The sequence below is a fragment of the Anoplopoma fimbria genome, chromosome 13 (assembly GCF_027596085.1).
Source record: "Anoplopoma fimbria isolate UVic2021 breed Golden Eagle Sablefish chromosome 13, Afim_UVic_2022, whole genome shotgun sequence".
Classification (NCBI taxonomy): domain Eukaryota; kingdom Metazoa; phylum Chordata; class Actinopteri; order Perciformes; family Anoplopomatidae; genus Anoplopoma; species Anoplopoma fimbria.
In genome coordinates this window covers 26,027,633-26,055,409 of record NC_072461.1, presented here as the reverse complement: position 1 = coordinate 26,055,409, position 27,777 = coordinate 26,027,633, and the positions used below count along the sequence as shown (strand labels likewise).

The 27,777-nt window shown below is 39.5% G+C and overlaps 2 protein-coding genes and 1 long non-coding RNA gene across 3 annotated transcripts in view; 1 reads left to right on the top strand and 2 right to left on the bottom strand.

The window, feature by feature from the left end:
* The window catches only part of prkg2 (protein kinase cGMP-dependent 2), a 29,478-nt gene extending 22,605 nt beyond the window's left edge, over positions 1 to 6,873 (bottom strand). The window contains exons 1-2 of the mRNA XM_054610170.1: positions 6,368 to 6,873; positions 644 to 810 (exon numbers count right to left, since the gene is read on the bottom strand). Coding sequence (XP_054466145.1) covers positions 644 to 810; positions 6,368 to 6,873 — 673 coding nt within the window. The remainder of the gene's footprint in view (positions 1 to 643; positions 811 to 6,367) is intronic.
* On the top strand, positions 616 to 21,455 carry LOC129100729 (uncharacterized). The gene is made up of 4 exons (XR_008531676.1): positions 616 to 704; positions 12,629 to 12,661; positions 16,529 to 16,642; positions 21,088 to 21,455. It is a non-coding gene; the product is annotated as an uncharacterized LOC129100729 (long non-coding RNA).
* rasgef1ba (RasGEF domain family, member 1Ba) overlaps positions 14,349 to 27,777 on the bottom strand; it is a 30,187-nt gene continuing 16,758 nt past the window's right edge. The window contains exons 7-14 of the mRNA XM_054610171.1: positions 27,010 to 27,105; positions 26,144 to 26,246; positions 23,984 to 24,063; positions 22,194 to 22,289; positions 19,339 to 19,434; positions 18,356 to 18,479; positions 16,685 to 16,757; positions 14,349 to 15,969 (exon numbers count right to left, since the gene is read on the bottom strand). Coding sequence (XP_054466146.1) covers positions 15,945 to 15,969; positions 16,685 to 16,757; positions 18,356 to 18,479; positions 19,339 to 19,434; positions 22,194 to 22,289; positions 23,984 to 24,063; positions 26,144 to 26,246; positions 27,010 to 27,105 — 693 coding nt within the window. The 3' untranslated portion in view covers positions 14,349 to 15,944. The remainder of the gene's footprint in view (positions 15,970 to 16,684; positions 16,758 to 18,355; positions 18,480 to 19,338; positions 19,435 to 22,193; positions 22,290 to 23,983; positions 24,064 to 26,143; positions 26,247 to 27,009; positions 27,106 to 27,777) is intronic.

Below are 27,777 nucleotides of genomic sequence, written 5' to 3'. Positions count from 1 at the left end.
ACAGTAGTAATATTCTCCCTCAGGGTACATTTACACACACACACATACATCGCAGCTTCTTTTTCCTTCTCTCTTTGCTTTATTTAGCAAACACCAGATAACCAACATTGTGTTTCTCTTCACTTCAGACTCAGGATGGAAGCAGAGGTTTTAATCTCTGCATGTTTTCACACAGTGAATGAAACCAACACGACAGAAACAGATTTCTCTTCTTCGGAAACAAGATTGAGAATATTGCGAGGAGGCTCTCAGGGGAAATCTGCACTCAAGACTTGTGTTTAATGTGTTAGCGAACCAGATTTTCTTTGTAATTGGTGTTTGAAAGGTAAAGAAAACTGTGTGAAGTGTAAAATTGTAAAATGTGCCCAAAGGGAATCATTATTTCCCATTTCGTTTCAGCATGAAGTTCTTGTTTTGTCCCTTTGCAACAGAAGACTAGTTAACGCTCAGATGAAGAACTCATCAGTGAAATCACCTGCTGAGGTTCCTCATTGCACATGTTGCTGCTGCTTCTTATTGGTCGCTATATGTCATGTGACGTTTGTAATCGGAGGTATGTCTCAGCCACTGCAGGAAGTGGACAGAAAGAGTGATTTTTTTTTTCCAGATGAAGAAGAAGATGATGAAACAGGAGTGGACGTACCTGCCAGGACAAACAGATGGTTCCCAGGCTCTCCCTGCTTGATGACGTACTCTCCCTGCTGGTAGGTGCACTCGTACATGCACTCCACCATGTCTTTGATCTGCTGCAGCTCCAGCCTCTTCAGGTACTGGTTCTTGTTCAGGGCGTCCGTCAGCAGCTTCTTTACACTGTCAGGGATAAAAACTCTGTTATCTATACAGAAATGCAGTTTTGTTTGTCACATATCTTTACTTTAGATTTGTTTTTTGTCAGTGAGAAGAGACAGAAAGAAGAAGAGTGAGACAGATCTTTCACCAGTTCATCAACAACTCGGTACATTTGTGTGGTGGAAGTTTCTAAATATGTTTAATGAAGTACTGTGCGTATTGTAAGAGCAGTTTAGAGGTACTGTAGCTTTTCCTTTTTCTCAACTTCAATTAACTTCAGATTCATTTAGCAGATTTAGATTTTGCATTCAGGATGAGAGAAACTAAATACTGATATCAACTTGCTCTCTGTCTTAACATTTCCTTCGTTCTAGAGCAAAATAAAGTATTAATTGATTAAATAAACAATAGAAATTAACCAGCAACAGTTTTCCTCAGCAATGCAAAAAATGCCAAAAAAGGCCCTGTTTCCAGCTTTTTTAACTTGTTAATATTTGCCAGTTTTCTCAGTGTCACATACTGGTATTGAAACTTTGGGTTTTGGATCGCTGGTTGATCACAACAAGCAACAACTTGTACTTCAACTTGAGGCTGGTATTTGATTTGCAGCACTTTAGCTGCGTTCCAGATCGCATACTTTTTCTTTTTTCTTTTAGTAAATACTGCAGCTTCCCTTACAAAGTGTGTACTGTATGCATTTAATGCATACAGTACACACTCCCTCATAACATGGCATCTTGAACTTTGACCCTCTTGCTCATATATCTGCTTCACAAAGGATTGTGGGTCAGAATAGCCAGAAAACAATGTCGGTCTGCATACTGTAAAATGTGACTGGATGAAGTAGAACATCCTGGTATTATTGGCATACTGCGTTTGGCATACTATGTAATGGACATACTGAATAGTCCTGTAGTATTGGTATTGGAAAGCATGGTTTCATTCTTTATTCTTTCGTTCTGTCTTACCTTCTGTTCTTTCCTTCCTACTTTTTTTCTGTCTTCCTTCTTTCTTGTTTTTCTGTCGTTTTGTGTTTTTCTTTCCATTTTCCTTCTCTTACTACTTTTTGATTCTTCACTTTTTTGTCTCTACAACTTTGTCTCCACGTTTCACCTGACCTTCCATCTTTTCTTTTCATATTTCTTTCTTCATGCATTCTTTCAGCTTTAATTTCCTTTTGTCCATCCTTCTATCCTTTGTGTCCTTCTTTAACTGATCTAAACCCATAAAAATCCCCAAATCTGTTGTTTTTCACGCAGCAACAAAACAGCCTTTTGTACTTCGGTACTTTTGATACTAGAGTATGGTTTTTCTTGCATTACTTATTTCTTGTTTATGGAGGTACTTTAAAACAGGACATGTACTAGTAATGGATTATGTTTCCAGTGTAGTTTTGATGCTCGTTTCTCTTAAGAAAAGGATACTTTTAATACCTCGACTGCGTCTATGTGGTGCGTTCCTGAGCCACCAGGACGCCCACATCCACGTTTTTAGTCTGCGTGATAAATATTTTGTCTCCTGTGGAAAGATGACTATTCGCAGCCTCTGGGCTCCTTTTCGGACGATGAATCAATTTAAACAGCGAAAACATAAAATCCTGATGAGCTGTCAAAGTTCACCGTTGTGCATTTTAACAGCTGCAGCAGAAGAAGACATCACTTCCTTTGGGGAACTGTTAACCGAAAAAGGTTAAGAGCCATGGTTGAATGCAAACTGTAGATCATGAGACCGGGTCGCTGCTCGGAGAGGTGAGCGGTACGGAAGGTGGGTGGTCTGTTTATCCACCTTATCGTGTGTAATAAATTATCACTTTGGGCTTCATAAAAATCAGAGCAGATGACATCCAGTCCTTTATTTTTCAACCCACATCCTCCCCTCCCACCTAGCTGTGTCATTACTCTGCCAGTGTCTGCAGCGTGTTACATTGTCATTCACAGAAAGACGAGTTTTGTGTTTTTCAAAGGGCCAGTTTGCATGAGAGTACCAGACTGCCTCATTTACATTAGTCTTGGTTATATAATACATGCTGGGCTTATTAGCGACAAATGCTTTAAACATGAGGATCAGGTTGAGAGAAGGAGACTCTGCATGCTCTCATTTATTCACTCCAGAGTGCCGTATTCATGTTGTTCAATATGAAGAACACCGTGACAAAAGGCAATTTGACTTTCATGAAGGAAAACCTTCCGTGTTGTTTGTTGTGTGCGGTTGCCAAAGCAGAAACCCAGGTGTGGGAGGAGTTTGCGGAGACTTTGGAGAAGGACTTTCGGTTGGCCTCGAGGAAATTCTGGCAAAAGCTTCAAACAAATCAGAAAGTGACAGCAGGGCTCGGCTGTTTTCATGCAGGGGAGGAGAACTGTGGGTATTGAAGTGCGATGGAAAGAACCCGACCAACGTGTCCTCAGTGGAGGCAGAGTTTAGAGGTCGGGTGCCTGTGAAGGAGCAAACCGGGCTGGTGGTTTACATTCGCACAAAGGGAGTGTGAGCTCTTATTATTTAGGGTCCCGATGTTTGAGCTTTGTCTGTATGCTTCGCTAGGAAGGCAAACACGTTGCCAGTGGGTGGAGGCATCCGCCAGGGTTGTCTCTTGTCACCAATTCTGTTTGTGATGTTCATGAACAGGAGCTCGAGGTGCAGGCAGGGGGAGGCGGGTTACCCCAGTATTTACTCTACGCAGATGATGTGGTACTATTGGTTCCATCAGATCATGAACTTCAGCTCACACTGGGGCTGTTTTGCAGATGGGTGTGAAGCGGTCGAGATGAAAGTCAGTACCTCCTAGTCCTGTAGTATTGGTATTGGAAAGCATGGTTTCATTCTTTATTCTTTCGTTCTGTCTAACCTTCTGTTCTTTCCTTCCTACTTTTTTCTGTCTTCCTTCTTTCTTGTTGTTGTTCTTTTCTGTCTTTTTGTGTTTTTCTTTCCATTTTCCTTCTCTTACTACTTTTTGATTCTTCACTTTTTTGTCTCTAGAACTTTGTCTCCACGTTTCACCTGACCTTCCATCTTTTCTTTTCATATTTCTTTCTTCATGCATTCTTTCAGCTTTAATTTCCTTTTGTCCATCCTTCTATCCTTTGTGTCCTTCTTTAACTGATCTAAACCCATAAAATCCCCAAATCTGTTGTTTTTCACGCAGCAACAAAACAGCCTTTTGTACTTCGGAGCTCAGACATCGAGAGGGAACCCGGAGAAGAGCCGCTGCCTCTTTACTTCCAAAGAGGCAAGCAATCTGCCAAGACTCACTGCCTTTATGAAATAACCTTTTGTGTTGTTTGTTGTCTCTTTGAGCTTGTTGTGTGCATAGTCAATTATCTGACTTGACGGGGTCACACATTAAAGATCCTGCAGTTGGATTGGATTCGAATCGATCCCTCTGCTGTTTGTCAGAACGGGAAAACAAATGTAAAACAGACTCTTTGTTTGCCAGGTTGTGATAAAAGGACAGCAATCTCTGCACTTGTGTTTGGCACTAATTTGATCTGTAAAAGAACAAAAGCTGCTGAATGCTCAACCAGAGAAAAGAGCAGTGGAGAAGACGTGGGCAGCATGTGTTGACTAGAGTGTTAAAGGTAAATTACAAAGCCTCAGTGATGTTGCGTTCGTGTCATTGGGCCTGGATTCTTCTATTGAAGATTTTGTCAAAGATGTCTAAACCTCGTCAGTGACGGCTGAATCTCAAAGTCTGAATCAGTCTGACCTAAAGCTGTGTGGACACATATTTTCTCTCTGTATGCTTTAGGGCGGGCTTACTGATTGACAGGTCGCTGCCCCTACCAAAGCTGTGAACGTCGTCTCTACGAATTTAACCGTTTTACAACTTATTATGATTCAGATTCTTGGCCACGACCAGTTAAACCTTTTGAATCCACGCTGGTTGCCTGGCAACTGCTGAGCCAAAATATAGTTGATAAGTATCAGGTACAGAGTATCTCAAGATGAACTGTCCAATTAAGTGATTTTTGTCAGGAGTCTCTGACTTTGAGACGTTCAAGAGTCAACCATGATTTTATCCCCCAAATGTTTCCAACTATTTCACATTAATCTGAGTCATGTCTGCAGTTCTTTTTCTTTTATTATTGATTTTTTTTTTTTTGTATTAAGTACATCAATTAGACATTTGACTAAAAAACATCATACATATTAGATATACAAAACGACCTTACACACTTTTACGTTTTATAAAAACAATATTTACTCTTAATATATTTTAAAAAATTTTAAACAGTTTCTAGAGAAGGGCAGGACCTTGAAGTCCTCAGCTGGAGGTCTGAGCATCCAACACACAGTAGTTTATTATCATCTATAGGCATTATTGAGCTTTTTTTTGTCTAAATGATCCTTAATGTGCTCATTTTGAGGCTCGAAGCTTATCTGTCCCCACAAGGCAGTGTGTTGAGATCAATTTACTTCCTTAATTTGATATACTTCCTGTCGAGGTGGGACTGATGTAGCACAAACATAAATCGATGAAGTCACAGCTTGGAGAAAGGTCATTGTTTTGTTTTTTTAATGGGACCAGTGGACCACCTGTTTTATTGGAAAGAAATGTTGATTTACGGCTGTTTATACTGTTATAGGTAATAGATGATATAAGAAATAGCGTTGTCTGCATTTTTTGCGATTTACTATAAACAGAGCTTTAGTGAGTCTTGGAACATTTCTTCAAAACTGTTGTTTCATACAGGCGACAACCTCTACTTCTGCTAAGTGAAGCCGATGCAGAAGTGTCTTAAAGCTGCATTCTCTCTCCTGTCCATCAGGGGGCGACTCCTCTGGTTGTATAGAAGTCTATGAGAAAATGACTCTACTTCTCTCTTGATTTATTCCCTCAGTAAACATTGTAAACATGAGTTTATGGTCTCAATCTCTAGTTTCAAGTCTTCTTTAAGACAGCATGATGTTCATTTAATAAACTGCTGCCGTAACAATCTCCATTCTTCTGGTTTCAAGCTTCTTAAGAGATGCTGAAACCTGGCTGCTGTGGATTTACTCCCATTCAGCCACTAGAGCATTATTGAGGTCAAACACCAACTTGTTTATTGGCCTGGCCCGCTATTGGCGTTCCAGGTCATCCCAAAAGCGTTGAGATCAGAGCTCTGTGCAGGCCAGTCAAGTCAACCATATCTTTACAGACAAGCACAAACTGTTGCTACAAAGTTGGAAGCACAATGTCTACAGATGTATCTTTATTGGGACTTAAGAGTCCAAACTATAGAGAAAGGGGTTGTCCACATACTTTTGGCCTTCTTTTTTTTTTTGAGCCAGTAAATTATTCAAATTGAAAGTTGATCATATTACGTTTTATATTTAGCAGCTGAAAAATCTTGGACTGAACACTGAATGTTGTTTTTACAACAAATCTCTTCTACGTCATCGCACTAAAAATCTTTTTCTTCTTGCCCACTTTCCGTCTACCACCCACTCTTGCTGCTCCCATTGTTTTAACACTCCTCCACCAGGCTGGCCTGAGCCTTAGGGGCGTCAAGAACCTTTTTAAACCACCATCTGTCCAACCTCGTTATCATCCTCCTCCTCTTTGCGTTTGTCTGAACCCTTTTGAACTCAAACATCTCACCTCGCATCCTTGGTAACCCGGGCCTTCTCGAAGGAGAACTTGGGCAGGCCGCTGGAGTCGTAGGTCCTGGATGTGGGTTCGGCCGACACCCCGGATTTTGCCCCTTTCCGTCTATTGATGCTCCCCTTGATTCGAACGCTGAGGTTGGGGCTGTTCCTGACGCTGGCTCTGATGGAAGGAGTCCTGGACGACATGAAGGGCCCGGTCTGGTTCTTCATCACGTCCTGCAGCTTGTTGAGCTGGACGCACTTCTCCTGCAGCTCCTCGCTCAGCTCGGCCAGCGCTCGCGTCTGTTTGGCCAGCTGCTCCTGGAGACCTTTGATCTGCTGCTCTTTGGCACTGAGCTCCTCGTCTCGCCGTTTGCCCTCCCGCTCCAGCTCGTCCACCCGAGTCCTCAGGGCGTCCAGGGACGAGTTCTTGAACCCGTGATCTTTGAAGGCTCGGCTGTTGGATGTGGAGCCGTCCGTGTGTTTGTAACGCTTCGATTTCATTGAACCGTTCCCCATCTTGTCACCTGAGGAGAAAAAGGAGATTCAGAGTTAATGCTTTATTGAGGAGTTCATCAAAATGAGCTAAACCGTGACTTTTGGCACGGAAAGGTCTGTCTGAGGACGCTGGGAGTGAAGGTTTCAAACAAAAGAGCTGACTCTGCTGTGAGAGAGAAAACCGGAGGAAGAGCAAATCCGTGTTTAATGGTCAATGAGTGTCTCCTCCATTTATTATTCAGGAGGCAGGAAGTATTACGTTACATCAACAGTCACTCCCTATCTGCTCACACTAACAGTCAAATAGATGCAGTTCAGGAGGCTCACACAACATCACATTATTAATAATAATATAACGATATAATCCCATGTGTTTCTGTCCACATATTGTGTGTATCTGGGGGAATAAATGTCTGAGAACAATCCTGTTTTTGTTGTGTGGGACTGCCGCCCACTCACACACATACAGTGGACTTCATTCATGACATTCCTGCTGCCATACACTGAGAGAATTTCAGATGTTCTCAAACACTATTCTGAAAATCACAAATATATTTTATTCTGAAATTCACCTTATTTATTTTTGTTTTTAAAGCTTCAACTCTTTAACTGGTACATTTAAAAAAAAAAAAACTGTCCAGTATCACATTTACTGACGTTTCACATCATTTTAAGAATATTCCCCATTATAACCTTTTGTATTGCACATTGCATGTAATTATTATTATATTCCTTTATTGATCCCCATGGGGGAAATTCAAGTGTTGCAGCAGCTCAACTACACAGACACAGACAATAAATACACATACTATACAACTACACAGACAATAAATACACATACTATACAACTACACAGACAATAAATACACATACTATACAACTACACAGACAATAAATACACATACTATACAACTACACAGACAATAAATACACATACTATACAACTACACAGACAATAAATACACATACTATACAACTACACAGACAATAAATACACATACTATACAACTACACAGACAATAAATACACATACTATACAACTACACAGACAATAAATACACATACTATACAACTACACAGACAATAAATACACATACTATACAACTACACAGACAATAAATACACATACTATACAACTACACAGACAATAAATACACATACTATACAACTACACAGACAATAAATACACATACTATACAACTACACAGACAATAAATACACATACTATACTATACAACTACACAGACAATAAATACACATACTATACAACTACACAGACAATAAATACACATACTATACAACTACACAGACAATAAATACACATACTATACAACTACACAGACAATAAATACACATACTATACAACTACACAGACAATAAATACACATACTATACAACTACACAGACAATAAATACACATACTATACAACTACACAGACACAGACAATAAATACACATACTATACAACTACACAGACAATAAATACACATACTATACAACTACACAGACAATAAATACACATACTATACAACTACACAGACAATAAATACACATACTATACAACTACACAGACACAGACAATAAATGCATGTTGACAGAAGTTTAAAAAAAACAAAAGTAATTGGGTTAAGTTTGCAAATGAAAACCTCCCCTGATGGGATCGTGCACCTGCCTCGTCATTGCTCTGGTGTTCAGAGGAGATCTCACCTGCTTCAGTGTTCAGAGGAGATCTCACCTGCTTCAGTGTTCAGTGTTCAGTGTTCAGAGGAGATCTCACCTGCTTCAGTGTTCAGAGGAGATCTCACCTGCTTCAGTGTTCAGAGGAGATCTCACCTGCTTCAGTGTTCAGGAACTCACCTGCTTCAGTGTTCAGCCTTCACAGGAACTGACGGCTGAGAGGGAGAGACGAGCTGTTCTCTCATCAGCACCAGCAGACAGACGGTCCATCTATGAACACTGCTCGCATCCTCTCCTCCTCCTCCTCCTCCTCCTCCCTCTCTCTCTCTCTCTCTGTCTCTCTCTGTCTCTCTGTCTCTCTCTCTGTGCGCGTTCTCGCGTGCGCCGCAATCGGTGACTGGGCAGTCTCATAATACGACTTAATAATGTAAAATATATATATATATATATATATATATGTATATATATATATATATATATATGTATGTATATATATATATATATATATATATATATATATATATGTATGTATATATATATATATATATATGTATGTATATATATATATATATATATATATGTGTATATATATATATATATATATATATGTATATATATATATATATATATATGTGTATATATATATATGTATATATGTATATGTATATATATAAACTATGTGTATGGAATTATGTGTGTGTGTGTGTGTGTGTGTTGTGTGTGTACAGTACCAGTCAGAAGTTTAGACACACCTTCTCATTCAATGTCTTTATTTTCATTTTTTTATTATATTCTACATTGTAGATTAATATTGAAGACATCCAAACTATGAAGGAACACATATGGAATTATGTGGTAAATAGCCACATACCACATGTATATACAGTACCAGGGTCCAAGCCTCCTCTTGTGTCAACATACAGTACCAAACGTTTGACTGGTACTGTATAAAAGAAGACATACATTGTTTTTTTATATATATATATATATATATATATATATATATATATATATATACAGTACCAGTCAGAAGTTTGGACACACCTTCTCATTCAATGGTTTTTCTTTTTTTATTTTTATTTTTTTTCTACATTGTAGATTAATATTGAAGACATCCAAACTATGAAGGAACACATATGGAATTATGTGGTAAACAAACAAATGCTCAACAAACCAGAATATGTTTTATATTTTACATTCTTCAAAGTAGTTGAATGAGAAGGTGTGTCCAAACTTTTCACTGGTACTGTATATTTTTTTTATTAACCTTTTTATTTAACCAGGAAAACCTCCGTGGAGATTAAAAATGGTTTAAACAATTGGTCAGGCCCAGGCAGTGATATCAACAATGCCTAACATACAAACAACATAAGACCGGTAACACAAAGAATATGCCACAAAATTAGCATTTAACTGAAGTAACAAAAATCATGAATAGAAAGCTGAACCATGTCCAAGATTGTATTCTTCACACAAACTGAAGGCCACCCTAAAACAACTCAAGAGCTGTCTATATGCTAAACATAAATGACAAGGACCAATCCCCAACAATACCTTTTTATTATTATTTTAATTATTATGTTTTGTGAAGCAAGAAAAAACCACAGCAGGTGATAAAACATAACGAGACATCAGCCTCTTCTTTGTCTTTTTAATCATATATTAACAAAAATTAGACAAAGAGGCTGGATTCAGAGCTGCCCTATTAGTTTTGTCAACAGAAGCATCTAAATAGAAATGTAAATAAATAGATGAATAAGTATTGTTGTCTCGCATCAGAGGGATTCTTTTGAAGTGAGAAACCTTAAATTCATAAGCACCTAAACACAATTATTTCTTCAAATCAATACAGCTTTACTTATAGTTTATAGTAGCAAATGTTAGCTAATGGTGGCTAATCTTAAAATTTGGTTAGATGTTTCTGTGTTTATTGACATGATTCCGTTTTGATTTTTCTCTACTTGTACCAGTATTAGGTTTTTATTTTAGCATTTTCCAGTAGGTTTAGCTTCTAGCAACAATTGTCGCTTTTTAGTAAATATACAAAGGCTCACTTTAAAGCTTTTTTTTGACATTTAAGACAGTGTAACCAGATAAAAACATCAGACATATCATATCATTAAGCAGTTACTTTATTCAGAAAACACAGAGCAACATTATGGCTCATTTGGAGTATTTTTTGCTCCGGTTTCCTCTGCACCAACTCCTAAGAAGAAACGATTTATCTCTTTTCTGCCAGATGTTCCACTTTCTTCACCAGCTGGTTGATAACTTTGTCAGTTTACAGTTTGATGTCAAAAAAACCTTGAAGAGAGCGGTGAGAGTGAGCCAAAACAGCGACGTTTCAGGCTGAAAAACCAAAACAATGAGCTGAAAGATGCTAAAACGCTCTATAGAGCTAGGGGAAGTTTGCTGATAACTCACTGTGGGGTAACTTCTCTAAGCAAAACCTTTTTAATACATGTAGTTTTTGTTCATATATTAATTTGAGCAGCTGTGAAGAGAGCTAGTATCAGATATTTAACCTTTTTTATTCTGATCATCTTCCTCTCTTGGGCTCCATGTTTTCACATTGTGCATTTCATTTATTTCTTGGGGGGACAAGCTAAAGTCTAAACCCAAAGCTGCAGTCTTTCACATCCAGAAAATGATTAATTGGTTTTCCCAGTGCGTTTTATGTCTGAGCAGCGTGGCCCGCAGCAGGTTTTTATTGACGGGCACAGAACAATAATGGCAGGTGGCCAGAGTTGACTCATCTGCAGCACTCGGAACACAACAAAGTAAAAAGAATCCAGGTCACCGGCTCCCAAAACTGAACCTGAAAGCAAATCTGAGAGGCTGGCAAATGATCTAAAGGACATATTCTGACTGAGCATGAACATGTTCACACTAAAAAGCTGACTCACAAGGCTTTCTCTACTGCAGGAACTTGCTCAAGGGCACTCTGACAAAGCAAATGCACATGTTCCTATTGGAAGAATTGACAGTTTTGGCCAAAGTCTGGGTTCAAACCCGGCAGCTGGCTTTGTTTTTGTACTTTGCGTGCTCTCCACGTGTTTACATGTGTTCCCTCTTTTTCTTTACAGTGTTTACGATCAGTGCTGGTTAGTTTTGTTGCAAGACCCCAAATCAGTCGTGATTTATGATGATCATCCTTTAAAGGTCATAGTTTAGTGCAGCGGTTCGTAACCCGTTTGGCTCTGGACCCCCCCGAAACAAATCAATGTCTTCTTGTGACCCATTATCACGTCTGTGGGTTATGGGTCAACCAATATAACACCTCCTGCTTGGACACCACTGGTTTAGTGTGGTTTGTTGGTGCTTAACAGCCTTTTTAGATTGTTAGATTCCACATGAAAGCACTGCATTTTCTATATTTAGTGTCATATTTTCTTGCCACAGAACTGTGATGTCTTATTGTTCTCTTTGATATAATATGATGTTGTGTTTTCTAAATGTTAACTGTCCTATTATAGTACAGCACATATTTGGACATCAGTGTTTGTGAGAACTTAAAAATATTAACAAGTATTTTGAATGTCAGAGTTCAGTTTGACCGTTTTTTTAATAGTTTAATTGGGACATTTCTTGACACTACTTTCTTCACATGTCACATGATGATTTTCTTAACCACTAGATTCGAGGATGACGATGTAAGAAACGTCAGAATAGATCTTGTCGTTTTGAGCTTTAGGGACAAGTTTGCCTTCAGGGCTTCCTTCCAGAAATCTCCCTATGTTTAGGGCAAAGCATAGGAAACCCTTTCCGGAGGCAAACTTCTCCCACGTTCTCATTTTGTACAGCCCATAGATTTATAAAAAAAAACTGATGTTTTTCATGCTGTTGCACTGCATGATGTCTGTGAGCATCATACATTTTATATGAACTTTATTGTTGAGTAGTTTTGTAAGTTACTTTACAGATATTTGAACATTGTGGTCTTATGTGTTATCACGTACTTTTTAAAATGTAACATGATATTAATTTCCAATTCAGTATTAATGTGATTTTTCTTTCTTTCTTTCTATTTCTGTCTGTATGTCACTCATCATCAGAGGAAAAGACAGTAAAATGCTTCTTTTTTTTTGTTCTTATGCAGGTGTCACTTTCACCACAACAAGCTGGCAGGATGGTAAGTGTGACTGTGACTACACAAATTATATATTATATAAATCATATATATTTTATATTATTAAGTTAAATCTTTGTGTATTGTTGTGAGTGCCAGAAGTGTAATTCAGCAACAATGTCAGTTGCAATAACTTCACTTTGTCACTTGGTGGAGCCAGATATACATTTATATTTCCTGCTTCTGTGCAGAAAATTCAACTCCAACAAAAGAAGTGATTAAATTGCACATTACTCACTCTCTCGTCCTGACTTCATCAAATATTTATGATTGAAGTTTTTGTTTTGGCTTACACAGCATTCTGTTATTCTCCCTCCACGTATGTGTCATTCCTTCAAGAAAGTTCTGTGAAAGATTTAAAGACAAACTTTAAGTGTCTTTTTATATTTCTTTCCAATATTTTCATAAGGGAATATAACTAGTGTACCTTCTACACTCTGTTCCACTTACTGGGTTTGTTTTCCAGGTCCCTGATGCATACTGAATTATGTCTGCATGACACTTTGTGCTCAATTACAGGTTATGCTGTTTAATATTTTGTATATTTTGATGATAAAAGGTGAGGGCCGAACCTTTGCTTCATGCTTCAAGTCAGCATTCATTTTTCACTGAAGCCCGCACCAGATCCAGAACTGTAATGCACCATACAGACTGGTTTAACTCCCCGACCCAACCAGCTTTCAGTTAGAATATTATACTGTGTTTTTTACGACATTTTATGAAAGAAGTCATAATATAGCATTTTGAAAATGCCATAAAAAAGTCATAGTATTGTATGTCGAAAAATATTATTTAAAAAGTCATAGTATAGTATGTTGAAAAATGCTTTAAAAAAGTAATATGTATAGTATAAATATTGAAGTATATATGTCAAAAAATATTAAAAAATTCATAGTATAGTATTTCAAAAAATATCATGACAAAAAGAGATTAAAGTATGTTAGAATATCTGCTCTGTTGGGGCAGCAGCATCTCTACTGCTGATATGACCTTTAACAGATGTATTCAGACGGTCAGCTCTGTCCTGGGATGCAGAAGTGGAGAATGACAGCTAAGCTATCATCCCTTATCGAGAACACATCAATTTATTCATTCATGTGCAATATCAAGATTTCATATGTGCAACAATTGGAGCTCATCCACTCAGTCTGTCTATGATTTTATATATATCTTTTTTAATGTTTTAATTACTGTAGTTATTGACTTTTTTTCTTACATATTTAATAGACTTATGTTTTTTATGAAGCCTCTTGATGTTGCACTTCACTCTTTTCTGCTGTAATACTACCCATTAAAAAAAAGTTTGTCTATTATCTAATTCCGTTTTGAAGCTTGAGTTTTGGGACGCACCGATATCCTCCGTATCGGTCAATCTTCATCTTGTTCAGTGTTCCCTGCGATGATGAGGAAGTTGTGGAAATTTAGCAGTAAGCCACTCTGACTTAACCAATATATTTTATTAATGGATTTCCAGCACCATAAACCCCTCACAGTAGCTTAACTGCTCGATTTGTCAGTGATAACTTTTCTGGCCTGTCAACAAATATCCATACTGTAGTACTACTATAGGTTTGTCTCATCTTAACGTCATGAAAAATTATGGAGACATATTTTATTCTTTGTTGTTTCACATACTTTAAATATATTAAAAATGATATAGACACAGCCACTTGATACTTTCAAACATCCTTTTATTAACTCTTTTAAACACTACCAACTCATTTATAAACGGTTCCTCTTCTCCATTTCAACAGTCAAAATACAAATTAATAAACACAGGGAGGAAAACAAACAAACAAACAAACACAGTATGTACACAATAAACCACAACAGCACTCTGTGGAACAGTCAAGGCAAAGCAGACATCCGTCGTTTAACTTCATTCTCTGAGCTTGTACCTTTTTTAAAAATAAGTGTCTCATACAAACTTCGCATATAAAAATAATGGTTAAGCCAATATCCGAGGACTACTTAAACATTTCATGTACCTAGTACAAAATTAAATAACAATAAAATAATAGTAAATATTGGCATGAGGACATAATGTGACTACACAAATAGATTTATAAATAAAAAACAAATATGGAGGAAACTGTACTTTTGAATAACATGAAAAAATAAAAAAAGGACATTATTTAGCATGTGTGTAGGGGGGGGGGTTTAAACAGAAATCCTCAGTTCACATTATTCAACCACACAAACAACTGTCACTGATCGGACTCAACCAGCAGGGGGCAGCACAAGCACACTTTGTTTTCTACATCAGAGCAGGAACAAAAGGTGGAAAGTATGAATGGTAGTTTGGAGCCCAGCTTATATTCTCAGCAGCAGTGGGGCTATTTTTAAACACTGATTATCAGAGACAACAGGAAACACTTCATCATGACACCTTCCATTAAAGCTCACTGATAAGGCGTCAGTCTGCTTTAAAATAACGGTGTCTTAAACGCCAATTCCAGAGAGAACAGAGTTTAAAAGATGTTCAACCATACAATAAACACATTTAAGTTTACTGGTGCCTTTAGTGTGTCGAAGCTAAACGACAAAGTGTTGCTTGCTGCTTTTGAAAACCACAAAAATGTAAACGACAAAAACAAACAAATCTTAATCTTCAAAATGCAACCAGTGCATTTTGTTACATGTCACAATTAACAAAGTTTCAGAAAAACATGACGTGAGATACTCGGTTGTCGCCACAAAAGGAAGGAGACGAAAACAAAACTACAAATATGGCGAGCATAAAGATAAACAACAGTATTCCAAGCAAGTTTTGAGTTCTCCGTACAAAGGATGCTGGTTTATGGAACCAGCGCGAGTAGCGTTTTCTGTTCAGTTAGCCAACCAGCGGCTAACTTTGTAGCTTAAGTTGCAAAAAAACGTGGGGGGGGGGACAAACAAGCCCAGCGACTCCCATTAATGCTTCACAGAAGGAAACCTTGGCACCCCGTGGCTTTTACTGTGAAGGTCTGTAGCGTTTCTCCTTTTTTTTTTTAGTTTTTTTTTTTTTAAAAAGACTACAAAGTCATACAAAGAGAGGAAAAAACAGCTGTCCTTTTTAAATATACAGCACAAAGAGGCGAGAGGGTGAGGGAAACAGCAGAGCTTAATAGAAATCTGAAGCTGTGGGGGGGGGAGGAACACAGAAGATCCTCTCCATCCTCTCCAGCCAAAGTAGAGATTGTCGTTTCCCTTCCAACACGGGGATACTTCGTTTTTGACAACGGCGGCGTCGACAGGAACCCGGCTCGCTTGTCAGGAGTTTAAACTTTATTCTGGTCTCTTCGGTTTAGACCCTGCTTAGCAGAGTGGATCTGTGGAGACCAGAGAGAAAAACACACGTTAGCCACAAAACCAATGGCGCGTATACTTCTGTAACACAATGCTCTGAATGTCTTAACAATTTGATTTCATTTGGTTGTTTTGAAACTAGAGATTGAGACCATAAACTCATGTTTACAATGTTTACTGAGGGAATAAATCAAGAGAGAAGTAGAGTCATTTTCTCATAGACTTCTATACAACCAGAGGGTCTGCCCCTCTAAATGGACATCATTTACTAAATGAACATCATGGTTTTAAGACACTTCCACATTGGCCTAAACTCTTTACAATGTTTACTGAGAATAAATCAAGGAGAGGTCAAAACAAACGTCCCACAATCAGTTTGTGTCAATTAATAGAAAAGAAGGGAGAAGAGATATCCTCTGTCAACTCTCTTGGTTTGATTTCGCCAGCTATGGTGTGACAAAGAAGAGTGTGTGTGTGTGTGTGTGTGTGTGTGTGTGTGTGTGTGTGTGTGTGTGTGTGTGTGTGTGTGTGTGTGTGTGTGTGTGTGTGTGTGTGTGTGTGTGTAATGCGTTTATTGAATAGCCTACAGGTCAGCCTCAGTGTGACCTACATCCCTCTGGGTCGGCCTGGTCAGCGGAGAGGCAGGAGGAGATGCGGGCTGACAGGCGTGATTGAAAGACTCCAAAGGCCTCGAGGGTGAGTGTGAGTGTTTGTGTGTGAGGGGGGGGTTATACACACCTCAGAGACTTCCATCTGTCCTTCTCCATGTTGTTCTCAGGACCTTCGCTCTCGTATGATGCCAGGTACAACGCTGTAAGAAGAAATTGAAGAAACTTTAGATTTCTAAAATTGCTTATTTTAACAATTTAAGGTTCATAATATTCAGGAATCTGCAGTCAACTTGTATTTTCTTCACATCTTGCTCTTCACTTTTTACTACTCGAAGCACCTTTTGTGTTGAACGGTATGTTTTTGCAAAGGAAAATTGAAATTTGGGATGAGTGGTGACATGAAACTCAGTTTCTGTTTTAATAAATCGGTAGAAAGGAGCCATAAAATAAATATTTATGATAAAATCAATTAAAATTCTATGCTTTTGTTAGTAGTATTGAACTTTTAATGCAGACCTAACTGTCTGATGTTAATTAGTCTGTGAGGTTTTTGACTGGACGATGGGTTCTGTCGAGCACAGAGTTTATTTTTGAAGTAAATCCTTAAAATTGAGTAACTCTAGTGGAGCTGATTTTGTAGACGATTTGTAATTTTGTTCTCTTGAAGTTGCATAAAGCAGTAAAATATTTTAACTGTCAAAAAGCAAAAGCATAAGTTCCAGTAGATTCTGACTTAATTTGGAGCCTGAAAAACATTTTAAATATATATATGAATAAATAAATGAAAAGGCATCACTTTCTCTCACAGAATCTGTTTAAATGCTCAAACTGCTCGACAGGAGGATGTTCACCATCAACAACGCTGTCGGCCCAGCGGCTGATAGCGCTCACGGTCGATGCGTCAGTCCGGTCGGTGTACTTCAGTGTCAGGAGGATTTTACAGACCTCCCTGTCTCTCTCTGATAAGACGGCGATAAGAGCCGAAGCCAGCGACACGCGACTTTGATGTGGATTAAAGGAGACGGAAACTATCAGCACTGCTCCAGCAAGAGGGGTGATAACAAGCGTACGTGTTGGAGGCCGAATAGAAAAAGAGTCTTTCTGTTGTCTACGTTATATAATATAATGCTGTTATTTATTTTAATCCAAAACACAGCTTCAAGCCACATCTACACTCTCACTGACAGTAATCAGGTATTTTCATAATCAATGAAAGGTAACATGATTTATTTAATACTGGACAGTTGCTTTCATTGTAACTAATAATAACCCAGGTTACTATGAGAGAAGTCTTACTGGCCTGAAATCTTGGCAAACTAACAATAATATAAGTAGTTGAGGAGTATTTACTTATATGACAAAGTGACTGTTAATGAGCGTGTCACTTAACTAGTGACTGTGCTTCATTTTAAGCTTATTTTGAGCTTTACAGCCGTAATTTAAAAAGGAGTAGTCAAACATGAGTAAATTATGTAAATTACATGTCAAACAAATTATACCATCTGAATAAGTGAGCTTCAGTGAGGCGCTGTAAGGCATATTTTTAACGTCGGAGAGAGTTAAGCTAACGGTTTCCCTTTTACTTTTAGGCGTTATGATAAGCTAGGCTAATTAGCATGCTAATGTCTGTACGTTCTTTTCCATACAATTAGTAGTGTGCTTTAAATCTGACCATCTAACTCTTGGCCAGAAAGTAGAGAAATATAATGTCATGAAGACATTCTCATAAAACAGTCTTTGATCCTACATCATTGATTCATATATCTATATATATATCTATATTTATTGATAAACGTACCATCTTCATTGAAAACCGGCGCCGTCAGCAGGTACTGCAGGATCTTGCGATCCTTCTCAAACGGACACTCCACTTTTTTCCACGCCATGAACTCGCTCACTTGTTTGGCGAGTTCCCAGAATTTCTGAAATAAACATGAAAACAGACACTACAGGTTAATATTCAGACTGAAACAACACCAGGGTTTCCTAAAGTTATTCTGTATAAATCATGTAAAGAGCTAATTTGTGCATAAATGAACATTCCAGATGATTTATTACTGTGATTTTCCATATTGCCTTAAATTATTTATTATTATTAAGTAAACCAGCCATTTAGAAGAGATATATATGTTTGATAAATCATGACTTTGTTTTATCAAGTTTTAATGAAAACATTGAGACCAAATAAATTCATTAAGGTTGTTTTTTCCCCTCTTATCAGTAAAACAAACAGAATCAATGCTAGACTTTAATATTAGATTCAATGTTTTCAGTATAATTTAGAAAAATACAAACATTCAGATGCCCTCATGTGGCCTAACAGTGTACTGCAGATATAAATGTTAAATATAAGACAATGGAAGAAATTCTGCTCATTTATTTGGCGACCCTAATAAAGTCAGCTTTCCTGGAGTGTTATGTGTTCAAACGTACTGTATACGAGTCATAACAGGGCAGAAGAAGAAATCAGCCTTATGATGGAATGAAACCTTTAAATAAATCCTGATTCACTGTAGCCGTGTCCAGAGACCAGTGGAAATACTCGTGAGTCTTTGTCACTGGTCAGCGTGTTTTGTTCCACGGAAACACAGCTGAACTTCACACACTCAGGTCTCACTTCTTCATTCTCACACTCTATTTAGGGGAAGTGGAGATAAATAAAACCCAAAATCCGTCGCCATGTGTAGTAAGTAGTGACGAGGGGGGAACTAGAGTAAATCTGTTGTATTCTGTTCGTGGGGGGGGGGATCTCCTGTGGGGGAATTTGAAAAACCAGTTTACCTCAAAGTTGACGTGTCCGCTCTGCAGCCGGTTGGCACATCCCTCGTTGAGGAAGTAGATGTCTTTGATGAGCAGGCTGAAGAAAGGGATGACAATCTGCAAGACAACAGAAAGAGAAAGGGATTTAATTTCACCGGGAAGATGCGACGGTTCACAGATGTGTTATCGCTAAAGGCGTCGATTCAAAGAAAAGAGGATTAAAACGGATCTCTCTTATGTTTAGTTTCATTTCCAGGGAAGAAAGAGACCTTCATGAACATATTCAGCAAAAAGAAAGTCTTCCAGGCCTGTTTCAGCGTGTCAAACAAAAATACAACCTTTAAATAGCCTCAAACAATGCAGCCAGGACAAAGAGAGAGGAGAGTAGAGGGGATGTTTTTCCAGAGAGGAAGAATTCCCCTTTAGAGTCCTCTTTTAAATAATTCATCGCCACCCTTTGTACAATGATTCAGGTCACTGCGTGTCTGGGCTGCAAACATTGGCGTTGATAGAGAGAAAGGTGGGGTCGAGGAAGCAAAAAAAAAATCATTCAAATATGGGTACATTTTACAGGAGTAGGGGTTTTCCTTTCTTCTCTGGCACAGAATCAACTGTTGGGAAATCAAACTGCCAACTGTCAGTTGCAAAGTCTGACGGATAAACACCACCAGTGTTTGAGAGAGAGCAGCTATCTGGCACAGTGACCTATAAAGAAAAAAAAACTACCGTGGGTTTGTCACGAAAGGAGGTGACAGTGGAACACATCCCCACCCAAGACTATGAAACATTCATGATGGTGGAGCTTTTAAAAGTGCAAATGTTCCAGAGGGAGAGGAGCACAGAACGAAACTGAAATGTGCATTTGATAAACTGTCATTCTGATTGTGTCACATGTCGCAACTTTCCAAAAGAAAGTGAATTATTTGGATGTATTCTTCATCTTTAGCTCTGGTCTCGGCAGACTTGCGTTGTGAGCTTGTTTCTGTGTCTTTACACAGTGAGCTCCGAGGGTTCTGCAGCGACAGGATGTTGTTTACTAGAGCAGGCGATGCATGCAGGATCTGAAGACAGTTGTCATGCGTGTACACACACACGCACACGCACACACACACACACACACAGCTTTTAGAGAGCAGAGAGGAAGTCGTTGTCACAGCTGGACACTCGGGGGTCTGGAGCCAGAAGGGACGCCAGGTCTGGATGTTTGGTGTTCTATTTAAAGCTGTTCACATGTGTTCACTCGGATGTTTTGTTGATGTATAACAGCTGATATGTTATTTTTAATTCTCATTTGGTGGGGTTTTTCGATCCATTTTTTTTTTTGTATTTCAGCATTCTTTCTTGTTGCAGTCTTTTCTTTTTTGAACATTCGCTGAAGTGCTAAAACGATTATCTGATTAGTTTATCGACAGAAAATCTATCAGCTGCAGCTTTGGTAGATAATTTAGATCATCTATTAAGCAAAACGCTGACATTTTTTAACATTTGTTTGGACAAAAAAAAAAGCAACTTGGAAGACGTTGTGACAACCATATGATGAGCATTAACAACCCACTGCCTGATGTCCACAACAGAAGCAACATCCAAGTGTGTCAATCAAACACAGAGCTCCTCCAGTAACTTTGCAGTACTTTGTACCATGTAGTGTAATTGAGTGTAAATTGGAATATTTCCATCTGTGTATTAAAAACGTCTATGCGAGTTGTTGTTCCACGACCAAACATGTGATGGATCAGCGGTTTTCATATTTTGTTAAAATGTTATTTCCAGGGAATGAATCCACACGGCATCAACTGAGGAGAGCATTCAAATCTTTCCGTCCCTGCAGCGAACAACAGCAAAGAAAAAACCTAAAACGGGATGATTGGCGCCTAAATGCTGCCTCTGTTGCTCCTCCTCTCAGAGTCAACAGCACAGAGGACGCCCTGAGCCCATCACAAACCAGCCCCTCCCTTAAAGGAGAGGTCACAGGGGCGAGGAACATACCAGACTTCTTGGGAACTTTCCGTTTCACGACCCCGACCTCTTGTTTGCATTTCTGAGCTCCAAAAAAAAAAAAACACCCAAAAGGTTCCCTCACATGCCTCAGGGAGTCAGATACATATTGACAGTACACTCCGTCTCTGTGGAAACGGGCATATTCAACACATGAAGTATGAGGGGGGGGGGCTAACCAATAACCTCTTGACCCGTTTATTCAGCTCCCTCCGTTTCCCCCTCGGAGAGACGGCGTTACACGACCTCTGTCCTCCGTCCAGCTCCACTACGGCGGCCCGCTGACGCAGTAAACACGATGGGAAGGTCGCAGCTTCCCGACGATAACGAGGCCCGACGAGGAGCAGAGCTGGGGTTTGTTTTGCTGCTCTCCCTTTCCTTTGCTTCACAACAGATCGTTGTGATAACCACCTCAACTTTTTACATAACTAATCGGAGCGTTTTATTCTGAAACTGAAAGTTCACATTCGATTCCTCCAGCAGCCGCCAAGTGCTCTCCGGCAAGATGTTGAAGCGTAAACTGTACAGTCTGGAGTGCAGATGTTTAAGGTTTTGGGGGGTTCTATAAACTGTGGCTACTGGATGTTTGACATAAAGAAATGTTTGTTGACTTTTTGGCAATTGGACTCCATTAAGTTCCATTGACTTGACAGACTTTGTCCAAAACTTGGCCTTATTTCCCAGCAGTGACGGTTTTGCTAGAATTTTTATGTAAATATCAGCATGTAAATAACATTTCTGCCCAGCACAGTGCATCCAAATAGGAGCTGAACTAGAGGCGAACCAATTGGAAAAGTTCTGACTATATTCTAATGTTGAATAAATGAGCATATGCAGCCGTTATCGTACAGTAAGCGGGTGTTGCTGCGTTGAGGCCTCACCTTCTCTCTGCTGCTGTTGCCGGTGATCGACCGCTGTGTCGCTCCTCTCAGCGCCGTTCTGTAGTTGTAGAAATTGCTGGAAGGATCCATCTGGTGCTGAGGAGGGAAAGAATACGGTGTGAGTTTTGGGTCCAAGATAACCTCTGATCAAAACTCCACAAACAAACAAACAAACAAACACAGGTGAGCTGAGGGATTTGAGGAGCCAACGAGCTGTCGATTACGCATATTTAGTTGTTTTTACCCCGGTGCAAAGTGTAGTTCCTGTTGAATTGGATAATACTGGTTTGCAAGAAAGGAGAAGTCAAAGAGAGACTTTTTTTGAAAGGTTTTAAATTCAAATTTTTATAAAACATGTCGCTGGAAACGATTAGTAACTTGATTAGCTGGGGAAAAAAAGTACGTTTTTTTTTATAATTAATTGATCAAAACAATTTGCTGGTTTTAGTTTCTGAACTTTTTAATTTGCATTTCTAACAATTTTTGACATTTATACATAAAATATTTCATTTAAATTAGGGATTTTTAATGATAATGAAAGTAATAATTAAAGGTATAAGAAATAAAGGTGATGAAATGTGTCAGTTCCTCAAACTAAACGACTTGATCCTGAACACAGTTTACTGAAACTCAAACCCTGAGTGTTGTGACATAAGCCTGAGTTATGTGATGAAGGAATCCAGGAGATAAGAAGATAACGCCATGGACTCTGTGACCTCGAGCACATAAACTCCACACAGCCAACCAATTATGACTCAGTGGGACGAAAAAGTTCAGGATTCACTTCAAATGAGGCTCACAGGGACAAAAACTAGAGGGTAAAAGAAAACCATCAAAAGAGTGAAGAGCTGAGGAGGTGTGTGAGTGACAGAGAGAGAGACGGAGATGAACTCCAGTGAGACATGAAGGGAACCTGAAGAACCCAGAAACCAGAGTCCCAGACCGACTCGTCTGAACCTCTGATCTCCTCGTTCAAAAGGGCCGACTGACGGGCTCAGAGAGCATCTTCCCTACAGCGTCTAGGGTTTCCTCAGACATCTCCATGTATGCATAGAGGACAGTGGTGGGAGAAGATGGATATCTTTTGTGTTTTTGTACTTTTTTTGGTTTCTCTTATGGGAAAAATGCAAAAGTTTTCCGAACAAAAAAGCTTTCTCTGTGTGTTTTTGTGAAATCGTTCACATTTCAAACAAATTCAAGCCTTCAATCATGTGATGTTTAACAAGCAATCAAGTGCTTTTTCTCCAACTAAACTTGTTTGCAAGATGTTTTCATCAGTTACTGCAGAGGTTTCAAACAGAGCATCTTGAAAATGTTCAATGACGCTGCCCTAAAGTAGCTAAAACACATTGTTTCTTCAAACTGTGTTTATCCATCTATGTGAGATCCACACACACAGAGACACACAGACACGAGAGAAGGCTATAAGTGGAAGGATGGACATCGGTCTTCTTGATCTCATCTCTTGTCAACTCACGAATTTTGCTTCTACAGTCTCAGTCAAATCTCCTCTCGCAACAGGCTTCCAGCTCGACTGTTCTTTTTTTTTTTTGTTATTGCTCTTAACCAAACAAAACACTGAGCAGAAGAAGCAGCCCCCCCCACTCCCACGACGCCGTTAGTCATCGATGTTGAATACGCCAAAAAACACAGAGCTGCTTATATATATGTGTTGCACAATTCGAGTTTTTCTTGGCATACGATAACCTTTAGGACCTTTTATCTTTTAAGTGCTGCAGAACCAAAACACATGCACATTTTTCGGTTTAATCTTTTTCATGCAAACTTACTTCTAAGATGTCAAACTTGGCCGTTTTGACTTTACTCCAGGTCTTCTTGAGCCGAGACACCGGACTCATGTTCATCCCAGCTGCAAGACCGACACAAGAAAGAAAAAACCAATGAGAGAGATATCACACATCCATGGAAACACCCAAACATGAACGCATTAACACATGGCATTTTTCCCATCCATCCAGACAGACGCCCTCCCCACCCACCCATCCTCCCATAGCAGTCATCCTTTAACATCCCTCCACCTCTCCCCCTTTTCTTCCTCTCCTCTGTTGTTTCTTCTGATGCAGCGAGGCAAAACAAAAAAGGGCAGCAGGAACAATGGAGTTAACGCACGCCTCGTTTCCCCTCCCAGAGCTCTGCTTCCCATATGGTAATCCTGTGTGTGTGTGTGTGTGTGTGTGTGTGTGTGTGTGTGTGTGTGTGTGTGTGTGTGTGTGTGTGTGTGTGTGTGTGTGTGTGTGTGTGTGTGGAGGCCGAGGGTCACCGTCACCGCAGAACAACACAACCCTCGAGCACGCAAAAGGAAGTCACATCCACAGACAGGAAATACAAAAACTCTAGCATGTCTTTCCTGAACTTCCTCAGGAGACGGTCTGACACATCAGGGCCTGAAGAACAACGTGAGTCCGACCACGGCGGCGTGCGACGGTGTGTGCGTCAGATCGGGTCTCAACCGGGGAATCGGACAAAGACACAAGTGTGTGTGTGTGTGTGTGTGTGTGTGAGAGAGAGGACAGGTGTCGGCTGTGGTAGTCGCCCCGCTGGGACACACTCAACCCTTTTATGAGAACATTATTATGTCTTTGATGTCCGGTTCTTTTCAGCGCCGACACGATGTCACAGAAGAAGAAGTGTGTTCTTTTTCTATCTTCTTTTTTTTAGCTTTTATATAAAAAGTTCAACCATATTCTTGATGTCTTTACTGATTCAGAAAATGAGGAAATTAAATTCAGCCTTATTTCTATATCAGGTATGGTTCTGTTCTTTGTGGGTCCGAGTGTCAATGTGTCTAATATTTAATTTCCAAGGTGTCTGGGTCATAATATAATGTGGGTGGACTCACCCTTCAGTTAGATCACTAATACATTGTCTAACCCTGGTGGCTCCCTGGAGACGTGGGCTGGTGGAGCCTGTAGCGTTCTCTCTCTCAGGGGAGAAAGAAAGAGGGAGAGAACAGCTGGCACTCCAGTATCCTCTCCTCTTTTCTCCCTCCTTCACCATCCCTCCCTCCCTCGTGTGCTCTCACTCTCTCTGGTCAGTGCTGACCATCTGCCTGGATGCTTTGCTCTGTGTCCTCTCCCAGCTGCCTCCCCCAACCTCTCTGCTCTGGACGCACAGATCCTCCTCCTCCCTCCCTCCCCCCTCAGGCCTGTGAAGATGACCAGATGCCCTCTCCTCTGAACACTGGACCATCTCTTGGAGCCCCGGGGCGGCTGGACCCTCCAGCGAGGTCTCTAAACTGTCTGAAGTGCTTTTGGGGCTGTTTATTATTTTACATCTTTAGCTTAGAGTATCTGTTTTAAAAAAGGTACACATTCACACACCTTCACATCTGGATGCTGCTTAGCACAACTAGAGTTCCATCTGTGGCCTCTGAGCAGTCAAGTGGTTTGATTACGAGTCATATGAGTCAGAACTCCTTCAGTTTTTACTTGATTGAATCAGCAACTTTTAAGCAATAAAGCAATGTTTTTCTTAAAAAAAACATTTCCCACGAAAGTTAGTGCATATATGTGGTGGGGGGGTTTAAACACGGGAAAACACAACAAAAATTGCTGACTGTGTCCTGTTTTTTTCTGTTGGGTGTGTCAATTTCAACATCGAACATGGTAAACAGTGAAAATATTTTCTCTCTTTAAACTCTCGAAGCAGACTGTTTCTGTCAGTGGAGTCTGGTAGCTTTGAGTAAAGTGTATAACAGCCTAACTAAAGTTGGTGATTGTTGAAACAGTGGAAATAACCAGGACGGTTTTTGTTTGTGTTGAGTTTGAATGGCGTGTTTCGATGATCAGCGAGGTTTAATCATTGTTTGACTGTATCTGACTGGAGTCTGGTGGCTTGAGGAGAGCATATTGATAAATCCAAAAAGATAAATAAAATAAAATCACATGTCATGTCATCTCAGAGAGCGGGAAAAGAAGAACACCACTCACATATGATGGCCATGAGAGAGTTAAAGTTTCCGATGTTGAAGCATTCCCGCGCCACGTCGATGAAGAACTCCATGACTCGAGCTCGTTGCTTCTTCTTAACGGGCTGTTAACAAAATGAAGAACATTTAAAAACACTGCATTAGCCTTCAAGACTGACTGCACAGTCTGGTAAACGTCTTTGTTGGAAATAAACTAATTCAAAGTGTATTATCATTAAAGTACGATGCAGAAAGTACGGATATTTGATTGTACTTTATGGAACATTCAGAGTTAAGGTTATTTGGAAAATGTTGACGCATTCTAGGCAGAATTGTTGCTATTTTTACTCTTTTAATGCTTAAACATATCAATTTAAATCATTTATTTAGCAAAAATCTAAAAGAAATTAAACAAAATTTCTTCCAGCTTCTCTAATGTGAAGATTTGTAGCTTTTTTTTTGTTATATATCATTTTTAATTTGCATAAATCTATATTGGTTAGATAAAATAATTAAATTAATTTATAATAAAAATCTTTGCCCCCCGCTTTGTCCTTCAGCAGCAGAATGAAGAGCTGAAAAGCTGATCCAAGAAAAAAACAACACTTTTGATCTTAAGTAATTTCTTAAGCAAGAAATGCCAAAAATATGTTTTCTTGAGCTTCTAAAATGTGATAATGTAGAGTTTTCTTCTGTTTTTAACTTTACATTTTGGGAGTCAGACTTTTGATTGGAAAAAACAAACATTTTAACTTGTCACCTTGAGCTCTTGGAACTTGCAATGTGCATTTTTCTCTATTTTATTTTATGAAAATGTTTCAAATTTCAGCCCAATCTTCAGTTTGTCTTCTGTACTGAGGTTTCTTCCTCCTCGTGTTCATTACTCACCATGCAGATTTCTGTAGCCACCAGATAACTGAGTCTGTTGAACCATTCCACATAAGCTTCCAGGTTGCTGGCCTTCTTGTGATCACTGAAGCAGCTCTGCAACAACAACAACAACAACAGACTTTCAATTAGCATTTGAGATAATTACAAAGCAAAAAAAAATCAAGTGCTGATCTGGAAAAATAAAGCTGATATTGGCTTTTTTTTTCTCCTCCCAGTCAATGCATCACTGAGCATAATAAATAAACTCCAATCACGCTCAACTTCACTCTGCCTCTAAAGGCACAATAGTGGCCAATGTTATTCACATTATGCATGCTGGTCCTTTGTGTGCATCCCTCTTGATCTAATTCCACACATTCCTTTGGCATTACGCCACTCAATCCCCCCCCCCCCATCAAGTGTTTCCCGCCAGTGGACACGTCGCATTTTGAACATGCAAACTCACACTCGCACACATTCTCTTTTTCCAAGTGGCTGGAATACGAGGCAGGCCAGCCCGAGGCACAAAGGCAGCCTTAACCCCCCTGTCACCTCACCAAAAAATAAGGGGGGGCTGTTGCCTAGCAGCAGAACGCCAGACAAGAGAGCCCACCGCCAGAGACACACACACACACACACACACACATTCACAAACTCTCCCTTTTCCAAAAACAAACCCTTGGCAGCAGCGGTGGTTGCTAGGAGATGAGATGCATGAATGCCCGTCTCATCCAGACAATGGGATGATTTGAGGAAATTGCCGGTGAGGTGCGTCTGAGTTTATGT